Below are 27,667 nucleotides of genomic sequence, written 5' to 3'. Positions count from 1 at the left end.
TGGTATAATTAGGAACAAACATAAAATGTGGCTAGAAGTCTGAATTTGATTTATTATACTGTATTCAGTTTATTACTTGAGACAAAGTAGATTGTTTTCATTGCAAGTTTTGCATCACAATGCAGGTAAATGCTGAGAAGATTTAGTGGATTGAAGAGCAATTCCTAGCTTAAATAACTACACTAATGAAATTATTAATTTGAGTAAATGTGTAGTGAAAAAATGCTCTTTTCAATGTGATACACTAATGTATGCAAGAATCATAGTCATAGCTCAGAATTTTGTTATTCCATTGGTATTTAAACCTTGACTTTGTTCTCCTTGTTTAATTTCTTATTTGTTGTCAGTAAAAATTGGCAGAGCATGCATTGTTTTAAGTAATATACAGAGTGTTACGTGAAGAATTGTTGAATCCTGCGGAGATTACCTTTGTAATCTCACTTTAGGTAGTAAGATTTACAGATATCTACAGGTTACTTTCATTAAGAGTTTGGAAAAAAAAAAAAAGCATTGCATAAGAAGTGTTAAAGAATAGAACTTTTGCTTATGTTCAGTTAGTGTATTACACAATTACTGATTTTGGAGCTCTGTAAATTTCTGTTAAGTTACTGATAGCAGTATTGTAAGTAAATAAAGATGCTACCAATTTCTAAAATATCCTGTTTTGTGTTTAGGGGATGGCATGTAGAATCATGTCACTTTTTGTGTGTTCATCAACCTGTGGATGTTTTTATTTTGTCTTAAGGAGGGCTTCCTGAATGAAACCACACATAAGATGCTGTCTGAGTGTTTCCTAGTTTGAGTGGGTCTGAGATCAATATAATGGTGCAGTACAGTGCTCTCTTAGAAAGTAGAAAAATAAAATGAAAGTAGGTTAGTAACAGCCTTTTACTCAGAGTTTCTTCAGGGCACTGTTTTGAGTACAAATAAACAATGGGAATTTTTATTCCCAAACAGTGGGAATAAAAGCTGTTAGCAGGTTCATGGAGGATTTTGGTTTTTATTGCCTTCTTATACTTCACAGAAAATAAACCGGGCTTCCATTGAATTATTGTAGCAAATTGATATTTGTTGCTTATTACAAAATAATAGGTCAGATGTTATAATTATTTCTATAGATGCTTTCTGTTTGTCCCATACCACACAGTTTGTTTTAATTTCTGTAGTTCAGACTTTCAATGTTTCTTCATTCTCAGTAAATATTTATGCAGTTTTCTTCTTTGTCTCAGTAGAAGGCTTAATGTGAGTCATTACTGGATCAGGGACTACTGTGGCTCAAAACATTGATGCTTTTATTTTCAAATGAATGTTATTTCCTTAATTGTTAATACTTTTTTTTTTTTCTTTCTCTACTGGGCAGATTATGACAGTACCAAATGATCCCTATACTTTCCTCTCTTGTGGTGAAGATGGCACTGTACGATGGTTTGATACTCGAATCAAAACAAGTTGCACAAAGGAAGATTGTAAAGATGTAAGAGTGAAATCTTTTAATAAAGATGACCTAAATGTAGAGCTGTACATCATACAAACATAGGATTTGAATTCTGGTAAGGCTTTTAGAAATAATAGATTTCAGGGTCGTTGGTGGAGATGACAACATATTTCCCAAGAAACATTAAAAAAAAAAGTTTGAGCATTCCTTTTTTTTTTTTCCTTCTTTTTTTTTTTTTTTTTTTTTTTTTTGCTTCCCTTTTCTTCTAAATTGTAATATCACTTTAGGAGCTTCCGTGGTGTGATGATTCAGATGCTGTAGAGAAGGTTCTGCCTTGAAACTGAATCTATTTGTTTGGTTTACATTAGTTACTGTGGACTGTGCAGTTGGAGGCAAATATTATTGATGAAAATCAGCTGCACTTTTGTGTTTTTGGCCATCTTTTGTCCCTCTATAAGAAAAGATTTCATAATGACTTTATACTAGATCAAATTAGTCACTGGTATTACTCCCCAGAAGGTAAGATACTAGTTATTTCCACTGTTTGGAATTCAGTATTGAATTGAAGAAAAAACTGACACCAGATTACTGCTCTTGATTAATTATGTTGCATGTCTGAGTTTTAGAAATTTCATTGGTTCCTTGTCCTATTAAAATCTATCCAATTATCTGCCTGCAGATGAAATCCACTCTAATTATGTTTTGACGTATTTGGTACTCTTCCAACTAAATGCAGTTACCTGTGTTTGCATAGGAAAATACAATGTGCAAGCTAGTTTATAAATCTGTATTTGTTATGCTTATCTTTTCTCAAATGTTTGTTGTTGTGCTTTGTCCTTTGTTAGTTTGCTTTGTTTGGTTTGTTTTTCTTTTTCATTTAATGTCACAATATATCTATTTCTGTGATAGCTTTCCTTCTCTGCTGTGGGTTTTCTGTTTGGCATATTTTCAGCCTATCTTCACAGGGCCAGACCTGACTTTCTGAATTACTCCCTGATGAATGGGCCTGCGTCCTAAAGTAACAAATAAAATTATACTTCAGATGCTCAGAGCTCTTGTTTGAATGGTGGGTTTGTTTTCTTTTGTTCCAGGATATTTTAATAAACTGCCGTCGTGCTGCCACTTCTGTTGCTATCTGCCCACCAATCCCCTACTATCTTGCTGTGGGTTGTTCTGATAGCTCAGTAAGAATATATGATCGGCGAATGCTTGGTACAAGAGCAACAGGTGAGAACCATGCTTTATAGTAAGCTTCTCTATGTGCAATTTCAATTTCAGGTTCTTTTTTTTTTTTTTTTTGTTCAAAATAAGTGGTGAATGGCAGAAATGTAATACTGAATGAAGTGGAGCTTTCTTCTCTGAAAACTATGCTTTTCAATAATGGAGTCATTTCACTTTAATATTTGCTAATATAGGAATCTTCAAATAAGGAAGTTCCTTACTGGAAGGGATCTGAAATAGTCTATAACGTCACACAATCTCTTTAGCTTTGCAGAAGTTGTTGCTGTATCTAACAAAATTTTTCTGAAAAGTTACAAATTGTACAGTTAGAAGTTGGCAGTCTTTAGATGCTAAGGATTTTATTTAAAAAATTAAGTGACAAGTTACAGTGAGTATGTAGTCCTAACATATCTCCTACTTGTAGTGCATGATAACTGTATGTTTCAGTTTACGTAGAAATTAATATACGTAACTGTGTATACACATTCATAAAGGTAATCGGTGTCACAGTCATTTTTGCAGCATTTCCTGTTGATTGTTGTAATGGAAGAGGAAAAAAAACAGTAAAGATCACTTAATGAACATTAATAAACAATCTTTTAATCAGGCTAATGTTTTCATAAGAAATCTTATTGATTTCTCCCTCCTATTATAGTTGTAAGCAATGTTCCTGAAAACTGTCTGAGGAACAGATTCTGGGGAGGCTGATTGAAATGTAGAATGTAAATGTTAGTTTCTGCTTTTCCCTGAAGTTTTGTTTAAAAACTAAACAATACCCAACAAAAACAATACAAAAACACCACTGCTTTTTCACTTTTACACCTAACCCTATTACAGTACAACAGGAAGATGAATTCAGGTATGCAAGCCTATTCGAAGACTGTAGATTTTCTGGATTTACTGATTTTGCTATTGTTTTTTTTTTTATTATTTGTTTTAAAGAATGAGGTATTCCATGATAGCTGCTAGTGAGCAAACTAGTTTTTTTCATTCTAGACTTTCAGTTTTAGTCCTTACGCAGTGAGGTGGCAAACTCTGAATTTGTCAACGATGTGCTTTTCTGTGTGCTAACCCAAAGCAGTTATGCCTTGCAGTTATGTGGCAGATGATAGATTTTTGGAACGGTCTATTTCGCTCTGTTAAGCTGTCTTATAGGTAATTTTTGTCTGCTCACAACTTTGTAATACTGGAATTGAAGGTTGTTTTAGCATGTAGAATGGAAGTTGTTTGTCATGTAAACCCAATGTATTGTGTAGTTCTGCAGTCTCACAGTGACAGTATCATGTCTCAAAGAAGGAAAAACTGGTATTTTTTTAGATCATTTAGAAAGTAAAGATGTCCTTAAAATTTCCAAGTTCTATAGAATGACTTCCTTGCAGATTTGTGTGATGCTACATGATTGCATTATTATTATGTACAAGTTCTTTGGTTCCTAAATTTCCATCTATACTAAACATTACGGATGGTATCCACACCCCATCATGTGATTGGTATGTGACATATGTTTGTTTGTATGCTTTCATCTTTTTCTGTATTCTTCATATCAGGTTTTTTTTTTTTTTGTACACCAGAAGATCTGATTTGTCACTCCTCAGAACCAATTTAATACAAAAACTGCAGGTTGCTTAAATATTCAACTATTCTCTGATCATCTTTGGATGTTAACTAAGGAGTATATTGAAACTGCTTGTAGAAAATTTACAATAGTGAATGTATTCTTTCTCATTCTCACACAGGGAATTATGCTGGCAGAGGAACTATTGGAATGGTGGCACGTTTTGTTCCTCCTCATCTCAATAACAAATCTTGCCGAGTAACGTCTCTATGTTATAGTGAAGATGGTCAAGAGATCCTTGTTAGCTACTCGTCAGATTACATATACTTGTTTGATCCCAAGGATGATACAGCACGAGAACTTAAAGTTCCTTCCTCTGAGGAGAGACGAGAAGAGGCAAGTGATTAAGATGACCTGTTTTCATGTCGTCTTCCCCACCCCCAGGTCAATCCTACCGGTTGTATGTGCCTTGAAATGAATCTTGAGCCATCATTTGATTCTCAAATGCTGTTTTTAAAATAGTTTTAGAGTATCTACGGTATTGGCGTTGGGGGTATGGGATTTTTTGGTTTTAGTTTTTTTGGGTCTTGTATATTTTGGTAAGGAACAGTGAGGAATAAACAGGTCTTGGTTTTTCCGGAGAAAGGCAAATATTCTGCTTCCCATATATGGGAAGTTCAGCATAGGCTGATATTAATGGAACTTGATACCCTGACTATTCATAAAATAAGTTTTTTCTAGAAGGACACACGTAAAATCACCATCTTTCAATTCTTCCCAGTTTGACATTAGAAGTAAGCCAGTGCCATAGAGATTCATAGTTAGCCATAATTTTTCTGTGACTAAATCCAGACATACAAGATGGGAGATACGTTCAGAAAAATTCAACTTGTGGATTCCGATTATCTGGCAATGTTTTTTGCACCTAAAACTTTGGAGTGTTTTGCTTTCATAAAACAAAAATTGTTGCCTCTTCTCAGGGCTGATGAGAATTTGGTGTACCTGTGTTGAAATGAGAACCACAGATTTCTTACCTTTATTTTGGTGATAATTTAGCATTTTCACCATGATTACTGTGTACTTGTGGGTTCCAGTAATGTAAGAAATTGGAGAAATTTTGATAGAAACTTTGCTGTTCCTAGCTCATAGGGAGGTTTAAACCCTGACAGTTACTGGAAGAAGAGTTATGTTATAGGGCCTTTGACACAGAGCTCTTTAACATAATACTTGTGAACAAGGATCTTGATCTCAGTTATTGTTGTACCCATATCATTCAGTCGTATTAAACAGCAGAATTTTATAGAACTATATAAAATTCAAGATACACTCTGCGATTTGAAAAATTTAGCCCAAATGCCTTTAGAAATGTCAATGAAATTACAAAATGTAATTGTTTGAACAGATTTTTATGAAAACTGTTAAAGTATTTTTATAATAGGATGTAGAGTTGAGGACTAAAGCAGAGAGTGACTAATAGTTGAAAGCAGAATGTACCATTTGCCCACATGTATGAAATGGAAAAGAAACTTTTTCCCTCTGTTTTCTGTAGTAGGCTGAAGTTGAAGATAGATGTTGCTCCTAGATTGAGATGTGATTGTCAAATTGTGTGACAAAATTTGCATACTCTGTAGACAGAGGCACAAATTTAGCCTTTTATTTCTCTCATCTGTCTTATGAAGATGACAGTGTACTACTACGTGTTGACTTTTATTTTGAGAATGGTATTCTTAAAATATTTTATCACTCTGATTTTCATTCTTGACTTTTTTCCCTCTTCTAAAGATGAGAAAGCATTTATCAGGATGTAAAACTAGCAATGATGGCAAGTAATTGAGGTGTATTCTCTGTTATTTTCTTCACCATCAAAAGCAAATTCCTTGATGTCAAGTATAAACACTTGGATAGAAGCTATCATTTAAGGACAGAAATAAGGGGATACAGAGCATGTAGACCAGAGAGGTGATCCATCACAACAGAGCAGAACTAAAGGACTCTGCAGTGTAACCAAAACACAATTGTTTATTATCTATTCAGTTACAGTAATGTTGACCCTCCTAGTCTAACTTTTCTGATCATTTTAAAACAAATCTCTTTAACTACCATTAATTATATTTCTCTCACCCTCCTCCTGCACCCAACCCCAACCATCCACTCCATTTTTCTGGCTTTACATTCCCCCTTTCATAAAATCCTTGGGGTCCAGAGGTCTTTATCTTAAGCCTGAGGGTAGTGAGCTGGTGAGCTGCTGAGAAGGTGTTGTCCTCCTGTGTCCATATCTACAACATCTCTGCCCTCACTCCATGCCCATGCTTCTGAATGCTCCATCTAAGCCCATTTCCTCTGGATGATTGGTTCTTTTTTGCAAATATAGTTTTGGATAGAGGTTTGTAGGATTGAGGAAAAATGTCCAGCTGAGTTAAACTGTTGCCTCATCAAGACAGAGGAATGCAAAGAGGAACTCAGAAAAATGATGCCACAAATAAATGGTTTCTCATCTTTCTTTTTCCTATGTAATTGCAATCTAATGCAAGGTGGAGAATTGATTGCCTGCTTTTCTACAGAGAGGGAAGATTGTGACTACATATTAATATCAGATCCTAAAGATTCTTCTGTACACACAGAATATGTTCTGCAATTTCATTTTGTTAGATAATTTCATTTAAATGGTATTTTTATTTCAGTCTTGCGTTAAGTTCTACAGAGCAGAAAGAATGTGAAGCTTGCTTTCTGAATTTCCTGGCTCCTGAACATTAATGCTTTAATTTACTTTCAGGGGTTTTGCATTTAATCTCAAATTGACAGCACAACTGGTCACTATTGTTGTTACTTGTTGTTTGGTTTTGTTTTTATAAACCATAAATAGCCAGCCAACATGATTCATTCCCAAGTCTGAACTGCCTTTTTGAATGTACAAATCTCTCTGGCTGTTTCTTTTCATGTTAGCAGAAGTAGCACTAACTGTGTAGTACTGTTTTTGTACTATTTGTCACAATTTTTTTTTTAATTAAAAAAATCAAGCTATCCCGTAATTTTTAAAGTTTTTTCATAACATTTCTTTGACAGTGACTGCATGGTTTTTTTTCCCCCTTGCTTGAATACAAATCTACATTGCATCAGGATGAGACTGCATGTAATTGTTAGCGTGAAGGGGCGAATATTTCTGTGGAATTCAGGCTGAGTTATTGTTCAGTATGGAATGCCTCAATTAATGCAGTAAAGTTAATATCGAGTAAAATAGAAGCTGTAATAGTTTTAAGAGCCATTGATTTAAGCTGATGAAATTCTGTGTAGCTAAAACTATTGCTGCCTTTTGATACAGTGTTGTGCTTATTCATAGTTGAACTGAGCATATGGCTGATACAAATTTATTTTGTGTGACAAGTTTTTGTATCTTAAGAAAATGGGAATATAGCATTTATTTTTAAACTTGAAATTTTGTACTGCTCAATATAAATGACTTTATAATAGCTTTCTTCTCTTCTTCTTTTTTTTTTTTTTTCCAGTTACGGCAACCTCCTGTTAAACGTTTGCGGCTAAGAGGGGATTGGTCAGATACTGGCCCAAGAGCAAGGCCTGAGAGTGAACGGGAGAGAGACGGTAATCATGTTTGCTCTTGTGGAGTAGGGATTGTCTGGAGGGGGAAGGATTGTTTGTTTCTTTTCAGTTGAGAAAACTGTTTTTCTCAGTTTTTCTAAAGTGTTCCTGAAATATGGAAATGCTCCAATTAACTGTCCACGTGTTTTAAGAAACAGTCAGGTCTTAAGCGTGTTTGTTTTTAACTGAACAGGTAATGCTGTTTTAAAAACTGTCTAAATTGCAAATACTCTCACAAGAAAAGTTTCTTCAGTCAAGCTGATGTATATCGAGGGCAGCATTCTGCTCACTTAGTGCTTTCATAATTTCCCAGACTTGTTTGTGTATCTCCTCAAAATAGGTGTTTCCCATCAAAATTAGTTACTGATTTGCTTTTGCTCAGCGATTTTTTCTATCTGAGTTTTTTTTTTTTTTTTTTTCATCAGTTAATGTTCTGCAGCATTCTTCTCGTTGTCATTTCCCTGTCATATCAAGTAAATCTTCCAGAGAGAAAGTAAATCTTGAAAAAAAGGACTCCTCCAATATAGATATTGGTTAGATTTTTCTTTTGTCACAGCAAACTTTCTGTATCTTTACTGTGTGTTATTTGATAGAATAATAACTGATGAGCTCAAGAGAGTAGTTGAATTGAATTAGTCAGGCATCTGGTGACCTGTGACTTATTTTTCTGTTAACTGTTTGTTATTCCCCTCTTCACTTCACTATCCACCTCCTGCATGTTTTTATCAGCTGTTGTGTTCCATTTTGTGTTTTAAACATTTGAGGCCAGAACTTTTCTGCTAGAGGTGCAGAAAGAGAACAGGGGAATCCCAGGGGAAGATCAGAGACCCACAGTGTGGAAATGAGGATAGATGTGGACATTAGGGTAAGATTGAGGGGCATTGCTTTTTACGTATAGGTTGATATTTTTCTTTTTTTTTTTTCCATTCTCCATTCCCAACACTATCTCTTAAATTCAACTGTGAAGCAAATAATACAAAGGTGAGGTCTAATGATGTTTTCAAGGTGTTTCTGAGCAGTGAAAATTATATGCAACCCTCACAGGCAACTCATTGCTCCAGATGTTTGCTCAGTCTTTCAGCTTCCATAACATGTGTGCAGGTAGCAGAACTGATCTTTGAAAGAGGCATATTTTTAATGTACATGTTTTTGCTGAGTGTATTCCAGGATCTTTGAATGTCAGTTTATGTCTGCAGGCTATTAAAATATTTCTTTTGTATGCATCTTGATAAGTAATTGCACTTCTCAGTGATACCACTTCCTACGATCATTGATTACAAAACTTTTGCATATTGCCATAGAGGCTAAGGAGCAAACACATAGTGTGGAATGGTGCATCCAGTGAAATGGTTTTCTGTTAGGAGATGTCAGTATGTTCAAGAAAATCAATAGATTAAAAACACTGAACAGAATGCAATACACAATTAAAGATTCAGGGGCTCCATTTCAGCCGTTGACAAATGGAATCTTCTCCCTCAAAACAAATTTTGTTTCCTTTGTAATAAAACAAGAAATTAATTGAGAAGAAAATGCTTTGGATTATGTTACAGAGAACATGTGCAAAGATTTTGTTGCTTTAGTGTCTTTGCAATTCTGAAACTTGATCCAAAATGTAAAAATAAAAACCTTAGAAGAACTCTGCTGTTTTACTTAACTGTCCTCATGATGTAGATCAAAATCATGAAGGAGCCCTCTGGAAATGTTAAAAACGTGTCTTTTTTTTTTGTTGTTGTTATAAAATTGCTTATTTTATAATTACCTGGTAAAACATAAAAATCTGGGCTTTCTTTTCTAACCAACATCTGGAACTGAATGACATATACTTCACAATGTCATGTTTACAAAAGATAATTGTAAAGCAGAGAATAGTGGAGAGCTATGAGAGGAAGGAACTATTTTAGTTTTTTTTTGTAATGCCACGTTCAGCTGGCAGTTTGTGCTGTGATGTTGTAAAGTGGCATTGGTTCAGGGAATCACCAGTTACGTAATTTGTTGTTGTTGTACTTTTTTTTTTTTTAAGTGAAGAAGTAATGGGGGGGAAAATGAATGCTTTTGTAAAATGTTAAGCATCGCTGTTTTTACAGGAGAACAGAGTCCTAACGTCTCTCTAATGCAGAGGATGTCAGACATGCTGTCAAGGTGGTTTGAAGAAGCTAGTGAAGTTGCACAAAGTAATCGAGGACGAGGAAGATCGCGGTCCAGAGGTTATTTCCTTTTTTCCAAGAGTAGTAATTGCACTAGAGATTATGCTTATACTGGATATAAAGGCCTTGATTATCAGTCTTTCTGAGGTATAAACTAAAAATTTTTAGTGCACGTTGAAGAACTAAGCATGTGGATGCTGTATGAGTAATAATGAAAAAGATTCTGTAGAAACAGTAAGTTTACCCTTGAGACTTTGTTTCTCTTGCCTTTTTTTTCATCAAAGGTGGGACTAATCGGACAGATGCTTCTGCTAGTAATAATGTGCCACCTAGTACAGAATCAGAAACTGCGATGGAAGTAGATGGTTCTGAACAACTTCCATCATCTTCATCTTCTACAGTGTCAGCCCAAGCTCCTTCAACATCATCTTCAACGGGAAGTCCCCGTTCAACTTCATTATTGTCCTCTCCTGATAATGAACAAAGGCCTTCTTTGGGGGCCTCATCACAACCTGTGCTCCATCAGTCTGGTGAGAAGAAATCCATCTTGTCACAATTCGATAAGCCATTTTATTTTAGGATATTTTGGGTAATTGATTTTTATCTTCTCATACTTAGTAAGACTATCTATTTTATAGTTACCAAGTGACGGTAAGCTCTCAGTTTAAAGAAAGAGTGAAAACATCAACTGTATACATTTGCCTGAAGAGGGAAATGTAAAAAAGGAATAAGCGTTAGTGTCATTTAAAATGAAAATAAGAAACTACTGCTTTTATTCTGCCCTGAAAATAAGAAACTACTGCTTTTATTCTGCCCTCCCTCTTCCAAATTCACTGTTCTCTTCATAGAATGTGAGTAACGTCATGCCTCCTTCAACTGTGATTTGGCTGTAGCAGTGTCAGTGCAGTGAACAGCAGAACTTATGCCTGTTTTTATTTGTAAGAGGTATATATCAGTCAGCAGTGTTATTTTTTGCTTCTTAAGAGTATCTAAATAGGGCTTATTCTGCCTGAGATTCCATTATCATTCAATAAATTGTGCTACGTGTTACTTTTTAAGATTGTGTATCTTGGAACTCGTGTGTTTTAAATAGTCTTATATCTTTATTGTAGTGAGGGAAGAAAATATATTTCACAGTCAGTGTCAGAAATTTCTTTGGGCAGAAGAGCACCTTTTGCTTTCACCTGCCTTTGTGCATGCAGGAAAAGGTGCCACAGCCCTTGGAGTTGCACAAGAATTTGATTTTTTTTTTTTTTTTTTTTTTTAAGTGGGATAAAGAAATGGCAATTTCCCAGAAAAAAAATTGTTATTCAGTGTACTGTGGTTGCTGCTATCAAAATCTCTGTCACAGCTGAGAAACAATGAAGTATTTGCTATCTGAAAGGTAGAGAAGCTAAAGATGTACATTGAAATTCATTAAATACATTATTCTGAGCAGTTGAACCTTGCAATTATTCTAATATGTTACTTAAAGAAAATAAGCTGTGAGGATAGGAACATACAATGCACGGAATCTAGATACTATTTCAGTGAGTAAATGCTGGAAAATTTGATCAGTACTGGAAGCTTTTAGTCCCCAGCAGTAAATTTGTGGTTTGCATAATGATAATGCAGTAAAGAACATTTCTGGGATTACATGTTTTCTATCTTACCTTTTTAAAGAAGGCACCTTTAACAAGTGTTTTCCCCTTTCTCTCTGAACATGTCTGAATTTCTAAGTAAAAGTTTATGATGCTAGCATGAAGCTGAAATTGTTGTTATTCAGTGCAGCTCTTTAAGAGCATTTCTTCTTTCCCATTGTTAATTTGGACTCTGTATTCAGATTTGAAAGGGATAGTGGTGGTGGTTGTAGTGGTTTTCTTTTATTGACTGAGTATGGATACTTTCTGACTTACTCTATAATGTTTTATAGCTGCTTTGACTACACCTAAACAGAGTGTGAGGTGGCTACTATTGCTGCTTCAAAAAAGTCCTCCATATCTGGTATTCTTTTCACCATATGCAGATTTTAGTTAGGGCCAAGTGTCACCTTCAAATAGTTTGCAGCTTTAGTTTTAACTAAGGACACCTAGTAAGTATCCTGGCTAGTCTGTAACCATTTCTAAAAACAGTTAAGCTGTAAAAGAAGTCTTTGGATGGACAGATTCAGTACTGGGCAGAGGTCATAGCAGAGCAGTAGCAATGGAATTAAGAATGGGTGGGCTTGAATGTAAATTTTCTTTTTGCAATGTTAATCTTCTTACAGTAACCCATGATGGTTCTCCATCATGGTAGTTTATTTTCTCACAGCCTCTAGTTTATGAATATGAAAGCATGCTGTATTAAGAACTGAATTCCCTGGGTATGGGCAGCTGCATTTAGACATGAATAAAACCTGCTACTTTTTTGGGGTGACAGAATAGGTTGGAATGATGTTAGACAAAGTAGTTTAAATGTAGTGAGAGTTGAGTTGGGAGGTCAGGTAGAGACATCTTGTAAAAGTTGGATGACTGAGGAAGAAGCTTGAAAAATGAAAGAGGAAAAATGAGAGGCTTTCAGGCATTGCTTTGCTTAAAATTGTGGCAGATTGAAGCTTGAATGTTAATGCAAAAGTGTTAGCAGGGTAGTGACTTATTTAGGAAGAGGAGATACCATGAAAACAGGCTTATAAGCAGCTTTTCATAACTCATTTCTACAGATTTCTATACTGAGTGCAGTTTATGGTAGTAAACCGACTCATGAAATTGCAGCTTTATAAATATTTTTATATATTTATGTATATATACATACACTGTAATTCAAATACGTTGTTAGTATGGTGTACCAGAAAATACACCATGTGTTGAGCATTTCAGGTTCGAGGTGTGTACTTCTTCATCTCTTAATGTTTGGAGGGGAAAAAAAGTACTGCTTTAAAAAGGAGCTGATGCAAAAGTAGTTCAGTGCTGGGTTTCGCTGGGATAACTCTCTATGAGAGAATGCAAATTCTAGAGGAATGCAACTGAAATGTTTGAATAAGGTGCAGATAATCAGCAAAATTTGTGAGACACATCTCAGTAACCTGCTCTCTCAGTTCATATGAAAAATACTTTACACGATAGGATAATTGGTGGAAACTTTAGTGCTTGTCATTAGGGAGAAAGAGAAAATGTACTGATGATACAAGGTGACTTTGTCTTTAAATTTTGAATGGGAAAGGGACAATAACTTATGGTGTTTTTTTTCTGTTCAGCTTTTCTTTCCTTTCTCCATTTGCTGGCAATATAAACATTTGCTTAGAGATTCTGAAATGTCTTAAAAGGTGTTGTATATATTCCACATAGTAGTTATTACTTTAGCATGATGGTTCTCTCTTTATATTTTGAGTTTGAATTCATATTATGTCTTAAATTGGAATTGTCTCTGAAGTGCATGGCAGTAGATCAGCAGCAAGTACTGAAAACTGCAATTTTAGACTCTATTGATATTTGCTATTTCCTAAAAAAACATTTTCTAGTATTTATGGATTTTTAATTTCCACAAATGTTCATCGCACATGAAAACTATGCCTAGAAAATCTCCTTAATACCATACTCCTCTGAAGAACTGTATGTTTTTTCTTCTTGTTATACCTTATCAACCTAAACTGGTAAGATATGCTTTCCAGAAGTGGTAGAACATTCTACCGTAAGACTTGTGGTTATTAACTAGTGCCTGCCACTAATGTGCTGAATGATTAGATTATAACTTTGGGTTTATTTCTTCTTATGAAACAGAACTTAAAATTTGCTTGCTTCACTGAGTGAATAGAGTTACAAAATATTTTTGGAGCTTTTGTTTTATTGAAAGGTGAGGTACCAATGTAATTTTCCATAATATTTTAAGATTTCATGGCTTTTTTTTTTTTTAATTGCAGATTTCCTCATGTCTTCAGAGTACTGCAGGGTGTCCTTGATAAAAATGCTTTCAGAATAGATCTAGGATAACAGTTCATAGCAGAACTAGTCATAGAATTTGTTGTGAATGTATGAGTCTGAATTAGCTTCTTGACAGTACTGTATTTACAGGTGAGAGCAGTAAGCAGATCAGTGTTGTGCTTTCAGCTATTGCTAATAAAGACACAATTCGTGTAGTATGAAGAGAAGTGCTTGTTATGCACTTGTTTAAGTGGAGGAAATCTGCAAAGAGCGTATACAGAATGAAAAATGACTCAGTACATTTGATTTTATAGAAGTTTTCAAAAAAAATATTGTTAAGCAAGACAGTGACCTGGTACACACCAAAATGCTATAGCTTACAAATGTGTAAAGACAGAATGATGAAAACAATGAAGTCTCTAAAGAGAAATCTGCAAGAGTAGATTATTAAGAGAATGATGTTAAGAAATGTTTATGATCCAATAAATTGTTTTTTCTGTAGGACCAATTAACAATGTTTACAGACTTTGAATCCTCACTGATTGGGAATGTAAGATAAATATGGAGTTTCATGATAAAAATCTTTTTCGTTAGATGCTGTTCTATCAACTCTCTCAATGATCCACACTTTACTTTTTTTACAGGTTTGTTTTGGCTGAAACAGTATTTAAATGTGTTGTGTATTTCTGACCAGAAAGCCTTGACATTGATTTTGAAAATTTACACCATAAATGTTCTGATTTGTTGAATGCTTGTATGATTTCTCTTATTTTGAATCAGTCAGGATCTATTTGTTTTCTTCTTTAGCAATTCTTTGACAAATGTTTTAAGTGCTGTAGATGGGGAGGGGAATATGACACAAGCTCTGAACTTCTGACTCCAATGATTTGAGCATTTAAGATGACAAAAGCAATTTAAATATTTTATTTTGTAATTTCTGGATGTCGGTAGATTGATTTGTAAAGTTTTTATCCCTTTAATTACACATAATATCCATTGCTTCTCTCTTCAGTCAGTTCCCCACTCCACCCTTATTTCTGTATATTGTATGTTTGATGCTTCTTTTTTACATACTTTTTTTTTTTTTTTTCTCCTTCCATTTGTCAGAGTTAATGGGACCCGAGTTAGCTATAATCCGTAGGGGTCTACAGCGGCTGAGGCTTAAGAAGGCAGAACAACAGAGACAGCGAGAGCTAGCTGAGGGTTCTGCACCACAGTCCTCCTCTGATCAGTCATCCTCTAAGGGCTCCTCACAGGACCCTCAGACATCAGGTTGTCATTTGTCAAGGTTTCTTAAGCAGCTAACGTAGTTATAGTTTGTGCTACTATTGTTTGCTGAGACTGCTTCACTTCCAGAACAAGAGAGTTCCTGCATTTGCTGCTTTTCTTACCTTGCACGTGGTGGTGTTTATCATCACATGGTTAGGGAAAGAGTAATAATGACAGATTTCATTTGTCTAATGTGTTTGGATTATATAGTGCAACACCACTATAGGGAGAAAGTTTCCTAGGTGCAAAGTTTCCTAGTATTTGCAATGTTTGTTAGAGAAATTGCTTTGTCCTGAGTTGAGCAGTCTGCTTCCACGCTTGTTATTGAATTGCTGTTGGTTGTATCGGGTAGTAAGATGGCTTTGGTTTAGCATATGTTCTAAATCAAGGTAACTATATAGTAGAGCAGAAACAGACTCCTAAATGCTGTGTTTTTACAGAAAACACGGTGCAAATACTTTTAGCAAGCCAAAGTCCCTAGATACACTCTTTTTTTAAATAGTGACACTTCCTTTCACAATCATCTTTTCCATCTTACTGAGATTAAAAGTAAATATAAAAAGTTCTGTTTCTATTTATAACAAAAAGAGACATTTCTGAGAAAGTTGTAAGTTAGGGGAGAATCATGCATACGAATGTATGAATACGGAGTTAAACCCTATGGCATATAAATTTGAAGCAGACTTTGTCATGGCATTGTGTAGAAATGAATGAGCTGCATGCTGCGTGAACAATGAGCTTACTTTGTGTTGAAGTAAATATAAAGGTGACATGTCTAGCAGTGTTTCTTTTCTAGCAGTGTGCAATCTCTTACTTTTTTCCTGCAAAGTTGCGCTCAATGCTGTGTTCTGTGGCGCATGTTCAGTCTTCAGGCACGTACTAGTTTGTAAGCTTAAAAAAAAAAAATAAAATTAAATCCCAAAATTTGTCTGCTATTGTCTGAAATGAAGTCATAGGCTCTGTCTGGCCCAGAGCTGCAAGTTCACAGTCCCTACATGGGTGCAATTTAAACATGCAGTTTTCTTTTGAAGTCAGTGTAACACTAACATTTTCTTCTGCCCCACATGTCATCCTCAGTTCTTGTCTTTGCAATTACAGGAGTTCAGTTATAGCTGTAGACACAGAGAGAGAAAAGTAATTGAGTCACATAAAATTTCCAGTAGAAAATGTCATGAGCTGAAAGCTCTTACTGGTTTAATAGGAAAGGTTGTCATGCTATTGGACTGTGTGGTAATTATCCTAGCCTAAGGTTTTGTAGTAGTTACATGAAGATTTGTAAGCTTTATCTGTAGCAATTAACCCTTACATTTAGAGAAATGTGGCCAGAAGCTTAGGATGCTGTTGGATGCAAAAGTGAATTAACTAAGTCATAGTTCGCAGTGGCCCGTCTGACCTTGGGTAGGTGCACCATCCTCAGATGGCAAAGAAACTCTGTTTAAGTGGATGCCTGGCATGAAGTATTGTGTAAACTTGGCAGAGCTGCAGAAGCAGAATGTACTGTGTGTATCAGGCCTGTTTTGTCTTCCAAGTCTTTTACATTGAACAGAAAAAGGTTTTTTTAGATAGCTGCTCTAAGAAGGAACTGTTCTGTATTCTTACATACTTTCTCCAGTAAGGACTGGCCTTGGCTTATGTTTTTGAGGTATTTCTTCACATTTAGATCCTCCATAGTATTTAAACAAGCATAACTAGGCTATGTGCAAACTACAATGAAATTAAACCTCTATAACTGTTTCTAGTGCTGCCCTGCCCAGTCCAGGTGTGCTGTGTAGACTTCACCATAAATCAGTGATGGGTTATAAACTGAAGCAAGGTTTTGAAGAGATCTTTACTTCTCTTTTCTAGAACTTTTAAGCTAATAAAATGCATTATGAGAAGTTAAATACAAATCATTTGATTGTGAAAGAGGAAAAAAACAAAGGTGTTATAGATCAATGTGCATCAGAGATTCCTTTAGCTGTCAGTATGCATGTATCTTAGGTAATCTGAATGAGAAAAACTGCATTTTTATTATTATTATTTTTTTAATGTGCACATACAGAAATGTCTGTTTGAAGTCAAAAATATTTAACAGAGAGCTTAATCATTGCACAGAGCAGTTATTCATAATCTTTAATACAAGTGTTTATCTTCTTGGATTAATGTCCATTTTATCTACTATGTTTGGGACTCCAGAGACAGGTCTCACTGCTTCAGGCCTGGCTTTCTTACTGGTGCTGGTGTTCATGGTATAAAGAGGAATTTTTATTTTTTTATTTTTTTTAACCAAAGCAACAGAGGCAACATGCTGATATTTTGAAGAAGTCAGGTGCTGACTGTCCAAACTATAGGAAGATCCTTCAGCATGTAATTGACTTAAAAATTATCTTCTATTTTCTGTTTGAGGTTTCCCATATTTATGACTCTTCAGTTCCCTCTTTAAGTGGTGTTCCAGTTTAGAATGTACTGGTGACATTACAACCAGTGGTGAACTGCACTGGGATATAGACCCAGCCTGTGAAGGCTCAGGTAAGAGTTTGGATTTTTGTTTGTTTTTTTAACTATATGGCACAGTTTTTGTAATGCTTTTTTTTTTTTTTCCAAAAGCTTTATGAGAAATGATGAAAGTACGTTTTCAGAATTTTTACAAAACCAAGCCATATATTAAAAAAAGAGGCATTTACCTGAACTTCACTAGGCTGGTCCTATTGATTTCCCTGCCAGAGCTGTAAGGTTCTAGGCTGCAGTGCCACTTAAAGGGGGGCTGGTGATCTGTGGCTTCAAGAGACTTGAGGGAGGAAGGAAGAAAGTGAATTAGGGAGTTGGGAATTGCTACTCATTGAGCTCTTAACCATATTAATTGGATTATTTAGGATGCTTCCTCTATTTTGCTTACATTTCTCAATGGTCATATTCCAAGGAAAATGCATTCACGGAGCTGTAAGAAGTTATTAAAATAGTAGTGAAATGTGGGAGATGTAAGTCTATATTAGCAGAGACTATTATCTAGAATTTTGTTTGTTTTTACTTACTGTGATTGAATGATATGTGTAGTAAAACATGCTACTGTTTACTTACTTTTTAATAACTGGGGGTCATTAAAATTCAGAAGTGATGGAAAGGGTACTAAAGTGCTCCATAAGCACTGCCTCTTATTTTATTGTGTTGACACACAGTGTCAAAGACACTTGGTGTTGGTGCTATGGCAGTAGAGATTGAACCTTCCAGATAGTTGCCATGTGACAGATGGCAGTAAAGAGAGTCTGGCACCATGGTATCTGATGTGGAGGTGTGTATGAAGCAAAGGTGTGTCATTGGAGTGCTCCGTGTAGTAAAAATGGAGCCCATTGACATTCATTGACAGTTGCTGAACAGTGATGGAGACCAGAGCACAGTGAGGCAGAGGGTGGTGTGTTTCAGCAGTGGTGACAGCAACAGTGGACCTCTTGTGGTGCAGGTTTTTACAAGTGCAGCATGCAGGCTCTTCTTCATCACTGGTAAAAATACATACCTAATGGTGGTGACTGTTGAAAAATAGTGTTTCGTAGCTGAAATTTTATCTATCAACCAGTGTTGTTGTGCTCTCTGTATCTGTTCCAGTTTTCATGGAAATAAATAGGAGACATTACTTCCTGAGCAATCTGTGTTATTTCTTATGCTAATAATTAAAGTATGTTTGTTTAGTGGCATTTCTTCTGTTCATCTAGGCCTGAATTAAAGAGATGATGAGATTGGCTTTTTCAGCAAAGTATAATGTTTGGCAGCATGGTATGCCCCTTAAGAAGATCATAAGACGTGTAAGCATACAGAAACAATCAGGCTGCAAGGACAGAGCTTGTCTGAGAATCACTGTCTTCTGTGATTTAATCATCTTAGCTTGCTAGACAAGAGATCCCTTGCCTTTAGCACTTTGGTAGAAGTTAATCCCAGCCATGGGCTCGTAGCTATGAATATGCTCAAAGCCAGTCTGCCCTTGAGAGATGCATACCATTTCATGTGCTGAGTCAGCTGGTCATCTTATGACATGGTGTATCTTTACACCAGCTTTTTTCTTCACATTTGCATTTTAAAAATTGGGTTATGATTCTGCTGAAAATATTCTGCTGTAAACACATCTTCTAAATTAGAAATTATATTAAGTACACTTCCGTTTTGGAAAGTGAAATACATTAATGTTACGGGTCTCACACTTAAGAGCTAAGCCTTCAGGACAAACTCTGGGGTCTTGCTTTGGTGTTTCAGCGCAAGGTATGAGCGTGGTTGAACAAAGGTGAAGGGGCGAAGGCAAATTTAGAATTATATTCCATTCCCTAGTGAATGTGTCCAAGCCTGATTACTGACACAAGCCAGCCTCCAAAGCACACTGAGCTTGCATTAAATTTCCCCTGGTTATCTTCATTCCTTTTCCCCTTCCACACAGTGCTAGGTGTCAGTGTAACGAGGGAACTGGTGATTCTTGCACCAGTAGTTGAGAATTGAGGATCATTTTGAGGATGTATCTTTTAAATCAGCTCTGTCAGTTCAGCAGGTCTTATAGCTGTTCTACAAAACTGGTCATGTGCTAATCTGGCACAAACTCAGAGTGAGTCACCTGTAAGAGGAGATCTCCTATTTGTTTGCTTTCCATTTAGGGTTTAAATTCATGCTGAAGTTCTTTTAGCATGCTGTGAAGTTTGCAGACTAACTCAGTTTGTAATACAGGATATTAAATCCATGTAGCTTAGTATGAATTTGTTTATAACGGAAGATTAACAAGTGGAACCAATATATGGTAGCCTAGCCAATATTATGTTTGAAATACTGCACTGATTTGTGTACATCCATGCATCTTGCAGTAATATGGAAGCAAGATCTGGTTTTCAGAGTCTATAAGGGAAATGGACTTCAGAGAAGATGTAGAACTTACTGTCTACTGCTGTTGTTTTTTTTTTTCTTTCTGTGATTAGAGTTTTTGTAAGACTGATTGGTGTGGTGCTGTGTCATAAACTCATGAAGATATTTTCGGTCATCAGATGTCGCAGATGTTTATAGCATCTAGGAATGCAAGACTATTGAACTATTTTCTGAGTGGGATCTGTTTGGGTGCCTTGATGTTATGCAAACAATCTGTATGTTGCTGTATTCAGAAATCCTCTGATCTTTTACAATTTATGTCCATAGATACAAGTATTGAAGGTACTGGTATGCCATGAGTATTTCATGTTGATGTATAAATACTCTGAAATCTACATGTAGCACATGGTTTGAAGTACTAATGTCATTTGATAGTTTCAGCAAAGGCTCTAGAAGTCATAACTCTTCAGTGTTCTTTGAAACATTTTAGAAATGAAGAACAAAGCAAAGTCCTTGGTATTGGACAGGCGTTTTTAATATCAGCATCAGGATATTCAGGCTGTTCAGTGACTTCCTAAAGAAACACGTAATGATTTGAAACAAGTGGCTTTGCTTCTTTCATGCCTAGAAAATGCAATATGGCTGGCTGCTCATAAAACAACCCCAAAGCTTCCTTGTGTTGCTGCTTCTCATTTTTTTTATTTTAAACTAACGTATGATCGTGACATTGCTGTGCAGTTCTCTGCTGCTTATGTTTTAAGTTGAAATCTCATTTTTGTTTCAGATTCTCCTTCTTCTGTGGTTAACAAACAGCTTGGATCCATGTCACTTGATGAGCAACAGGGTGCGTGACAGGAAATACGCTATACCCAGCCATAGCTGATTGCAATGCTTCCTTTTTAAAATTGCCTTTCGTGATGATAAACAGTCTAAAATGCTGTTCATCTGCATAAAGTAGAATTCTGTAAGCAGATCTGCTGGAAACTTGTTATTTATTTGATTCTCAATACCAGGATCAGAGTAAGGTTAATTGTTTTTGAAAGCCATCCTATGCTCAGTTCATAATGCATTCAATGTAGGTACGCTAAATGTCTTATGTACTCTACAGAAATTTGGTATGTTTTTTTTAATATGAAATTAATTCTTTAAATAGCTTTTCTGTTTTTCTGGATGGTTGTTCTTGAATCAGAATGCAGCTGTCAACTTGAAATAACTTGCAATCATGTAATGCTAAAGCACTTTATTTTATGCAAAAGATACATGCAGCTTTGTTGTACTTGCACAGTTTGAGTAACTCGAGCACCTATTGCATTTAAGTGCATCTTACCTCTGTAATCTTTTGTCCTCTACTCCTTCTACTAAGCAAGTACTAGTGTTTCTTTGTAGATGCCTCAGGATCTAGTGATAGAAAGAATGCTTCTGAGCTTTCTCTACACCCATTGTTCATCAGAGCCTTTAAATTGCGAGCAGTGAATTTGGCTGGAGGTGACCCTATTCTAGCTGAACCAATGTCATCTGCTGTGAATTTTTATGCCTGAATAATTAACGAATGATGGAGGGTAATTTAAAAATAGATTTCCATACGCTCTGCATTAAGCTTACTTCCATATCAAGGCCTCAATAGAGCTTAAGTAGCTCAAATGCCAAAAAAGAGCTGGCTGTTTCATGTTTTGCATTGAAAGCTAGAATGCTATTTTGATGTTCCATTTCTGAAAGACAGTATTTGGCAACTGTTGAGACCTGATTTATGTTAGGATCCAAGAATGCTGGGGGAAAAAAGTCAAGCTGTGTTTGATTTATTGATATAATAAATTCATGTTGTAGAACTACATTTTGTGATGAAATAGCCTTAAATCTTACAATGTACATTTACTAGTTATTCATGGTTTAATAGTCTACATCACTCTTCAGGTTAGGCTGGAAGACTTGCTTGTTATTAGTGACCAAATTATGGTCTCTTCTATGAACCCAAAGCATTATTTAATGGTAGTAGAGTAAGCTAGAATTAACAAGTCTGTATGCTTATTGAAATTCATACAGCTGAAAATTTTTGGAAAGTTGATAAAACAGTTTATTCAATAAAGCTGGTAAATTAAACCCACGTAACAAGAAAAATGAAAGCAGAAGTTTTCATCCCAGAAATCAGTTCCAAAATTTCTTGTAGAGCAGGAGAGCTAGTTTGTATGTTACTGTTGTTAACTGCATAACTGTAGCAATCTGGAATGTTTTAAGGTAACATTTTTCTTTTGTGGTGATAAGGATCAGCAGAAGAGACACTGTTACCTTAAGTTTTGTAACCTAAGAATTTGGAAAAGGAAATAATTTGCTAGGAAATCTATCTTATCCAAATGAAAACCAGAAGGAGCAATTTGCTGAGATTCGGAGGAGAATTTTGGAGTTAAACTCTGTTAGTTTTACTTGATACTTGAATAGAAACCTCAGAAATGTGTAAGTAGCTAATGGAAGAAGTTGTGTCAGTTCTTATATAGAAATACTTGGTCGTTCTTACTTTTTTTTTCTTCTCCTTAATGCAGTACTTTTTAGCTGGCTTACTTTTGGACCAGTCTGTGTTATTGTCATTTATATTTTAAGACATTTTCTGGGTTTAAAGACCTTTTGATACTTATGCCTATAGAAACACGTATTTACATGCCATTTTTTTCTGACATTCCAGGAGAAGCTGCACATCTATCCATTCTTTACAAAATAACTTCCAAATAGATGGTAATAATCAACACAGAATGTTTTGTTTGATTGTGATTTTAATAATAAAGGATATCTGTAATATTAGCATATAGGCAATATCATGTCTTTAAGGTACTGTTTGAATTGGTATGATAAGTGAGAGAACCTGAAGCCAGAGCACTAGCTTGGTAACTTTGTGGTGTAAATGGATGCATGCATCCCACGCCATCTTACTGTTTCTTCCTTCATACGCAGAAGCCACGTTGAATATACTGGTATTTCTAGATATTTGCAAGTTAGTGTGTGCATTTATGGAACATCACTGCTATGGTGATGTCCATGCCTGACTGTTCAGTGCCACACTATAGATAAGTGAGCTAGCTCGGAGCAGGTTGGTTTGTCAAACTGTGGCAGAGTTCTCAGTGCCCTCTTTGGATGTGTTTATGGCAGTTCTTCCTGTTTTTTTTAGTATGAATAAATACAAGCATTGCCTCCACAGTTAGTGCAATCAGAAGGCTTTAGTTTCTTGATCCTGACGTTTTAGGACACTAAAGCACTCTTTACGATGATAGATCTGAGCTTTATAACACAATCCAAACATTCAATTATATTCATTATAGTTTCATGATGTTCAGTTACTTTGGTTAGAAATGTTAACTTGTTTTGTGCAGAAGTGAATATTGCATAGTAGCATCAGGTTATAGTATTGCAATAGTTTGATGGCTGCCTAGGACTATTCAAGGCACTAAATTGTCTGTCTTTCTGTCTCACTTCCTCTTTCAAAGATAGGTCTCATCTGTATCTGTGAGAAAGAAGATGAATTCTCTGTCATCTTTTACTCTTCCAGTGGCCAACTCATGATAACTTGATAACTGTGCAGTATGCTGAAATGATCAGTATTTGTACATGCATAGGAAGGAATTTCCAAATGTTGAGCAGATTTTTACACCAGGAGATGCTTGCTGACAGATTGCAAGAAAAAGATATAACAAATTTGATAATTAAAGATGCATCATTTTTTGTTCAGTTTCATTCAGAATATTTATACATGCCACTATAAGATACAGTTTGATCTTTGCTTTACTCTAATAAGAATGTAACTAGAAGCTTTGTTTTAGAGATGAGCTTTTATTTCGATGCTCCTCATGTATAATTAATTCATGTTTATAATTGATTAATGTTCTGCCATATGATTTTTTACTCTATTTTCTGTTTGTCATCAGAAAATGTAGAAATACATATTTAAAGTTCTTCAGAGCACTGATTTCTGCTCTGATACTGTAGTGGGTTTCTGTCTTGTCAACTGTTTACAGACAAGTACTGATTGCTGGGTTAAATTTTTATGTTTCATAGTTCCTACAACTTAATTGCATTTTTTTTCATAAATATCCTGTGGCAATATTGTAGCCATTTTTGTTCTGGCACGGGAAATTTGTAGGCTTGTATTGAATGTTAGATTTTAATTGATGTTTACCCAACGATTATCTAAAGTTTTTACTTCATTCTAGGTACTGGTCTGTTGCCAATACAGCAAATATCCTTTTGACCAAATTTCTGTAGCGTATAAATCAAAGAAAATTTGTCGTGCTTTTGTCCAAACAGCATTTGTGCAAAGCAAGACTATGTAGGCTACTTTACTGGTCATTTGAGCAGTGCCTAGTACTAAGCCATCTGAATTCTGAAAGATTGGCACCTATGTAGTGAGGCTTAGTTTGATGCTACTTTCCTTTAACTTATTAGTGTTGCCCGTAGCCAACTTAAGCATTAATGGCACTTGAGCCATGCATGTAGATAGAGAGTCACCATGAATTTCTCTCAAGGAGGTTGTGTGGGTGGATGGATGTTATTGAGCACTTCCATTTTGAAGGTGACCACTGAACTGTCCTTAAAACTACAAATTCAGCAGGAGCTTGCCAGGATTACAGCAGTTTTCAATTTGACATCTGTTGATTTTGGATGACACAAATATTTAGTTTTGCAATGACTTCCCTTCTGCTTACAGTCATTATAATATGAAAGATTTTTTTCAAGCCTGAAGCTATCAGAACATGAACTTAGAGTCATTTTATTGCAATTACTTGACTATTTATGACAGGTCTAAGTATATTAGTAGTTGAGTGGATTCTAGGTAGACAAAAAAGTAAAGGAGAAGGTGGATTTCTAGACCGCTGACTGTGGTCATCATCTTTCTTCCTGTGTTTACATGAGACTAACAGGACTGAACACAACATCAAAAGTACTTTATGTTCTTATTACTAAGATAATTGATAGGAAAAAGATCTGCTCTTAAAGGATCATATTGTTGTACACATACCTAGCTGACAATTTTATTTATCTGCATGTTGAAGGGCAGCATCTTTGCTTGCTCTTTGTAAATAGAGATAATTTAAAGCCATTTTTAAAGCATTGCAAAGTGTGAATTTGGTGTGTTTACTCTGAAACTTCTTAACTGTTTGCTTGGGCTGTAGCAAATCTTAAATGTTACGTCTTAACAACATGATCTTTTTAAAGATAATAAAATGAATCTTCAGAAATATAGCATCTTTATGTATGTCACTGATGCTCATCCAAACTTTATCAATTTCATATTTACAGAGAGTGATAAGCCACGAACAGGAACGAGTGAACCAGTTTTAAGTTTGCACTACAGTACAGAAGGAACAACTACTAGCACAATAAAATTGGACTTCACTGATGAGTGGTAAGAATTTAGTTTTGCTTCTGACTTCTTGTTGACATTTCATTAGCACTGGTCTAGCATAGATACAAATATTTTTACATATGATATAAGTATATTTTCCAATTAGTATGTATCCAATTTGAAAATGTCTGGAGTTGTTAGCATGTTCAAAATGAAAGATGGTCATGCTTCAGTGTGGAATTTATGTAAGAGTGTGTGATATTTTACTGTAAATCTTTTTAATGCTAGTGTAGTTGGAAACCCAGCTACTGTCATCAAAACCAAGCATCATGTTTGCATTCACTGCTCTTACTAAAGCAAAGTACACTGATGGAAAGGTAGTCTGGGAGTTAGCACTCAAGTTTTAATTCTTGGCTCTACCAAACTTCTCATATGTTATTTAGCAAGTTAGTCTTTCTGTGGGCACAGTTCCTAAGTTGTAAAACAATGAATTCAGTATTTCTATGCCTGACTGCATTGCAGTGATTTTCTTATCAATTTATATTGTTTCTAAGTTCTGTGGGTTTTTTGCTTGTTGCTTTTTACATGTTACGTTGCCAGGAGCAGCACAAATTCAAGCTCTAGAGGGAGTGGAAGTCATTGCAAAACTGAAGGCCAAGAAGATTCCTTAAAAACAAAAACATCAGAAGAGTCAGGACCTGAAGATGAAGAAACAAGTAAGATTCAGCATTACTTCTGTAATGGTAAGGTAAAATTTCTGCTCTCATATGTCTATGACTACCACCGAATACAACGGGAGTCTCATACACACGCATATGAAGGCAGAATACAGCCATAATAGAACACGGTGCTTTTGTTCTGTGTTGGAGATTGGTGGTTTGTGTTTGTTTTTTTTCTGAAGGAGAAATGTACTGACCCGAAAGAGATGCAAATAAGTGCAAATAAAATGAGCTTTTCCTGGTTTTAGTTCTGATACTCTTGTTCTTTTTTCTTAGGAACATGTTTTTGCACTAATTTGTATTGAAAACTAGTAGAGCTGCTGTTTATAGTTGTAATGAGTGCTAGGTATTTTGCAGCAATTCTTTCAACTTTCAGGTGTATTTTGTTATGTAAGGTTCTACTTATTTTTTCTTTAATATGAGGTAGTCTCACTCATTTCATTGCCAAAAGAGCAGTCAAGTCAAATAACAGTTTCCAGAAAAATCTACTTTCAGTAGAGGGATAATTTAATTTCTTTCTTCAGAAATAGTAGTTTTCAGTAAGCAATCATCTGTTCGAAGAGTAATATTGCTAGTTTTGCAGCTGAATTCTGATTGCATGGGATACAAGTGTACTAAGGAATAATAAACACCTTCTTCTTTGTTTATGTATTGACCTGAGCAACTAGATAAAGAGATTTTTATTTTTTTGATACACCAACTTTATCCAATTAATATCTAAGATTGCAGTAAAGTGAGATACAGAACTTGCAGGGCATTGCTTTGGGATTGGCTTGATCTAGGACTGCTGGTACCATCTGCTAGGACTGGTAGATGTGCATCTAATTGAAATCATGCAATTTAATATAAAGTTGTTTAACTCAGGAGTTCCTGATGAATCTCACAAGGAAGACACAAGTGCTGAAGAACTGAAAACTACAGATGAAACTGTAGAGACAACAGAAGCAAGTATGTATATGTACTAATAGTGTTATGTGAGGACATAGAAAGTGAAAAAAAATAAATTTCCAATATAATTTCCAATATAAAATCAATATGCATAATTTAATTTTTATGACCATCTATAATGACTTCTAAAATAGGCTGTAATCATTTCACCAATATTTTCCAATAGCTGTATCCAATAAACCTGTTACTGAGCATCCTGGAATCCAACCAGAAGAAAATGATTCCAGTGTTGAGACTGTCTCCAGAACTGTGGAGGAAGAAGCTTCAAGTGAAAAAAGTACAAATCAAGAAATTTCAAGTCAGCAAAGTGCTGAATCCACTGCCAACTTGCTTAGTGCAAGCGATGAACCTCAGCCACACCCAGAATCCTCAGGGCTTGCAACTCCAGAAGATTGTTCTACCAGAACCTCAGCTCTCCAAGAAACTGATGACAGTGATGATGATCCTGTTCTGATCCCAGGAGCAAGGTATCGAGGAGGACCAGGACACAGGTTAGAGGAATACGTGTCTCTGTTGCTGCTTGGCAAAATGCATTTTTCTTTTAGTGGAAGTACTAGAAGCCAATGCTTCATAGCCTTAATTTTAAAAGTTGTTTTTGTCAGCTTGATTGGCCTTATGGCTGAGCCTAATTTGCCTATATGTAAGATTTGTATAGCTACATCTTTCCCCCTAGCCAGGCAAGCTCCCACACACCTAATATCTGCCTGTGCTTTGTTTTGTTCCTGCTGAATACCCCAAGACTAAACATTTGCTGGTCACTTTTGATTAT

At 35.5% G+C, this 27,667-nt stretch overlaps 1 protein-coding gene across 8 annotated transcripts in view; it reads left to right on the top strand.

Annotated features, from left to right (window-relative positions):
* The window catches only part of DCAF6 (DDB1 and CUL4 associated factor 6), an 81,274-nt gene that overhangs the window by 30,903 nt on the left and 22,704 nt on the right, over positions 1–27,667 (top strand). For 3 of the 8 annotated variants that reach the window (XM_090152525.1, XM_031612694.2, XM_090152545.1), the window contains 12 exons: positions 1,361–1,474; positions 2,527–2,662; positions 4,393–4,607; positions 7,715–7,808; positions 9,890–10,009; positions 10,234–10,479; positions 14,932–15,096; positions 20,690–20,749; positions 25,186–25,291; positions 25,832–25,974; positions 26,815–26,898; positions 27,065–27,389. In XM_090152525.1, the coding sequence (XP_090008651.1) occupies positions 1,361–1,474; positions 2,527–2,662; positions 4,393–4,607; positions 7,715–7,808; positions 9,890–10,009; positions 10,234–10,479; positions 14,932–15,096; positions 20,690–20,749; positions 25,186–25,291; positions 25,832–25,974; positions 26,815–26,898; positions 27,065–27,389 (1,808 nt within the window). The remainder of the gene's footprint in view (positions 1–1,360; positions 1,475–2,526; positions 2,663–4,392; positions 4,608–7,714; positions 7,809–9,889; positions 10,010–10,233; positions 10,480–14,931; positions 15,097–20,689; positions 20,750–25,185; positions 25,292–25,831; positions 25,975–26,814; positions 26,899–27,064; positions 27,390–27,667) is intronic. The other 5 variants (XM_031612697.2, XM_090152534.1, XM_090152527.1 and 2 more) reach the window with 4 other exon arrangements.

This window comes from Phasianus colchicus, chromosome 1, assembly GCF_987193195.1.
Source record: "Phasianus colchicus chromosome 1, bPhaCol1.hap1.1, whole genome shotgun sequence".
In the NCBI taxonomy this organism is placed as follows: Eukaryota; Metazoa; Chordata; class Aves; order Galliformes; family Phasianidae; genus Phasianus; species Phasianus colchicus.
This window is presented reverse-complemented; position numbering and strand designations above follow the sequence as displayed.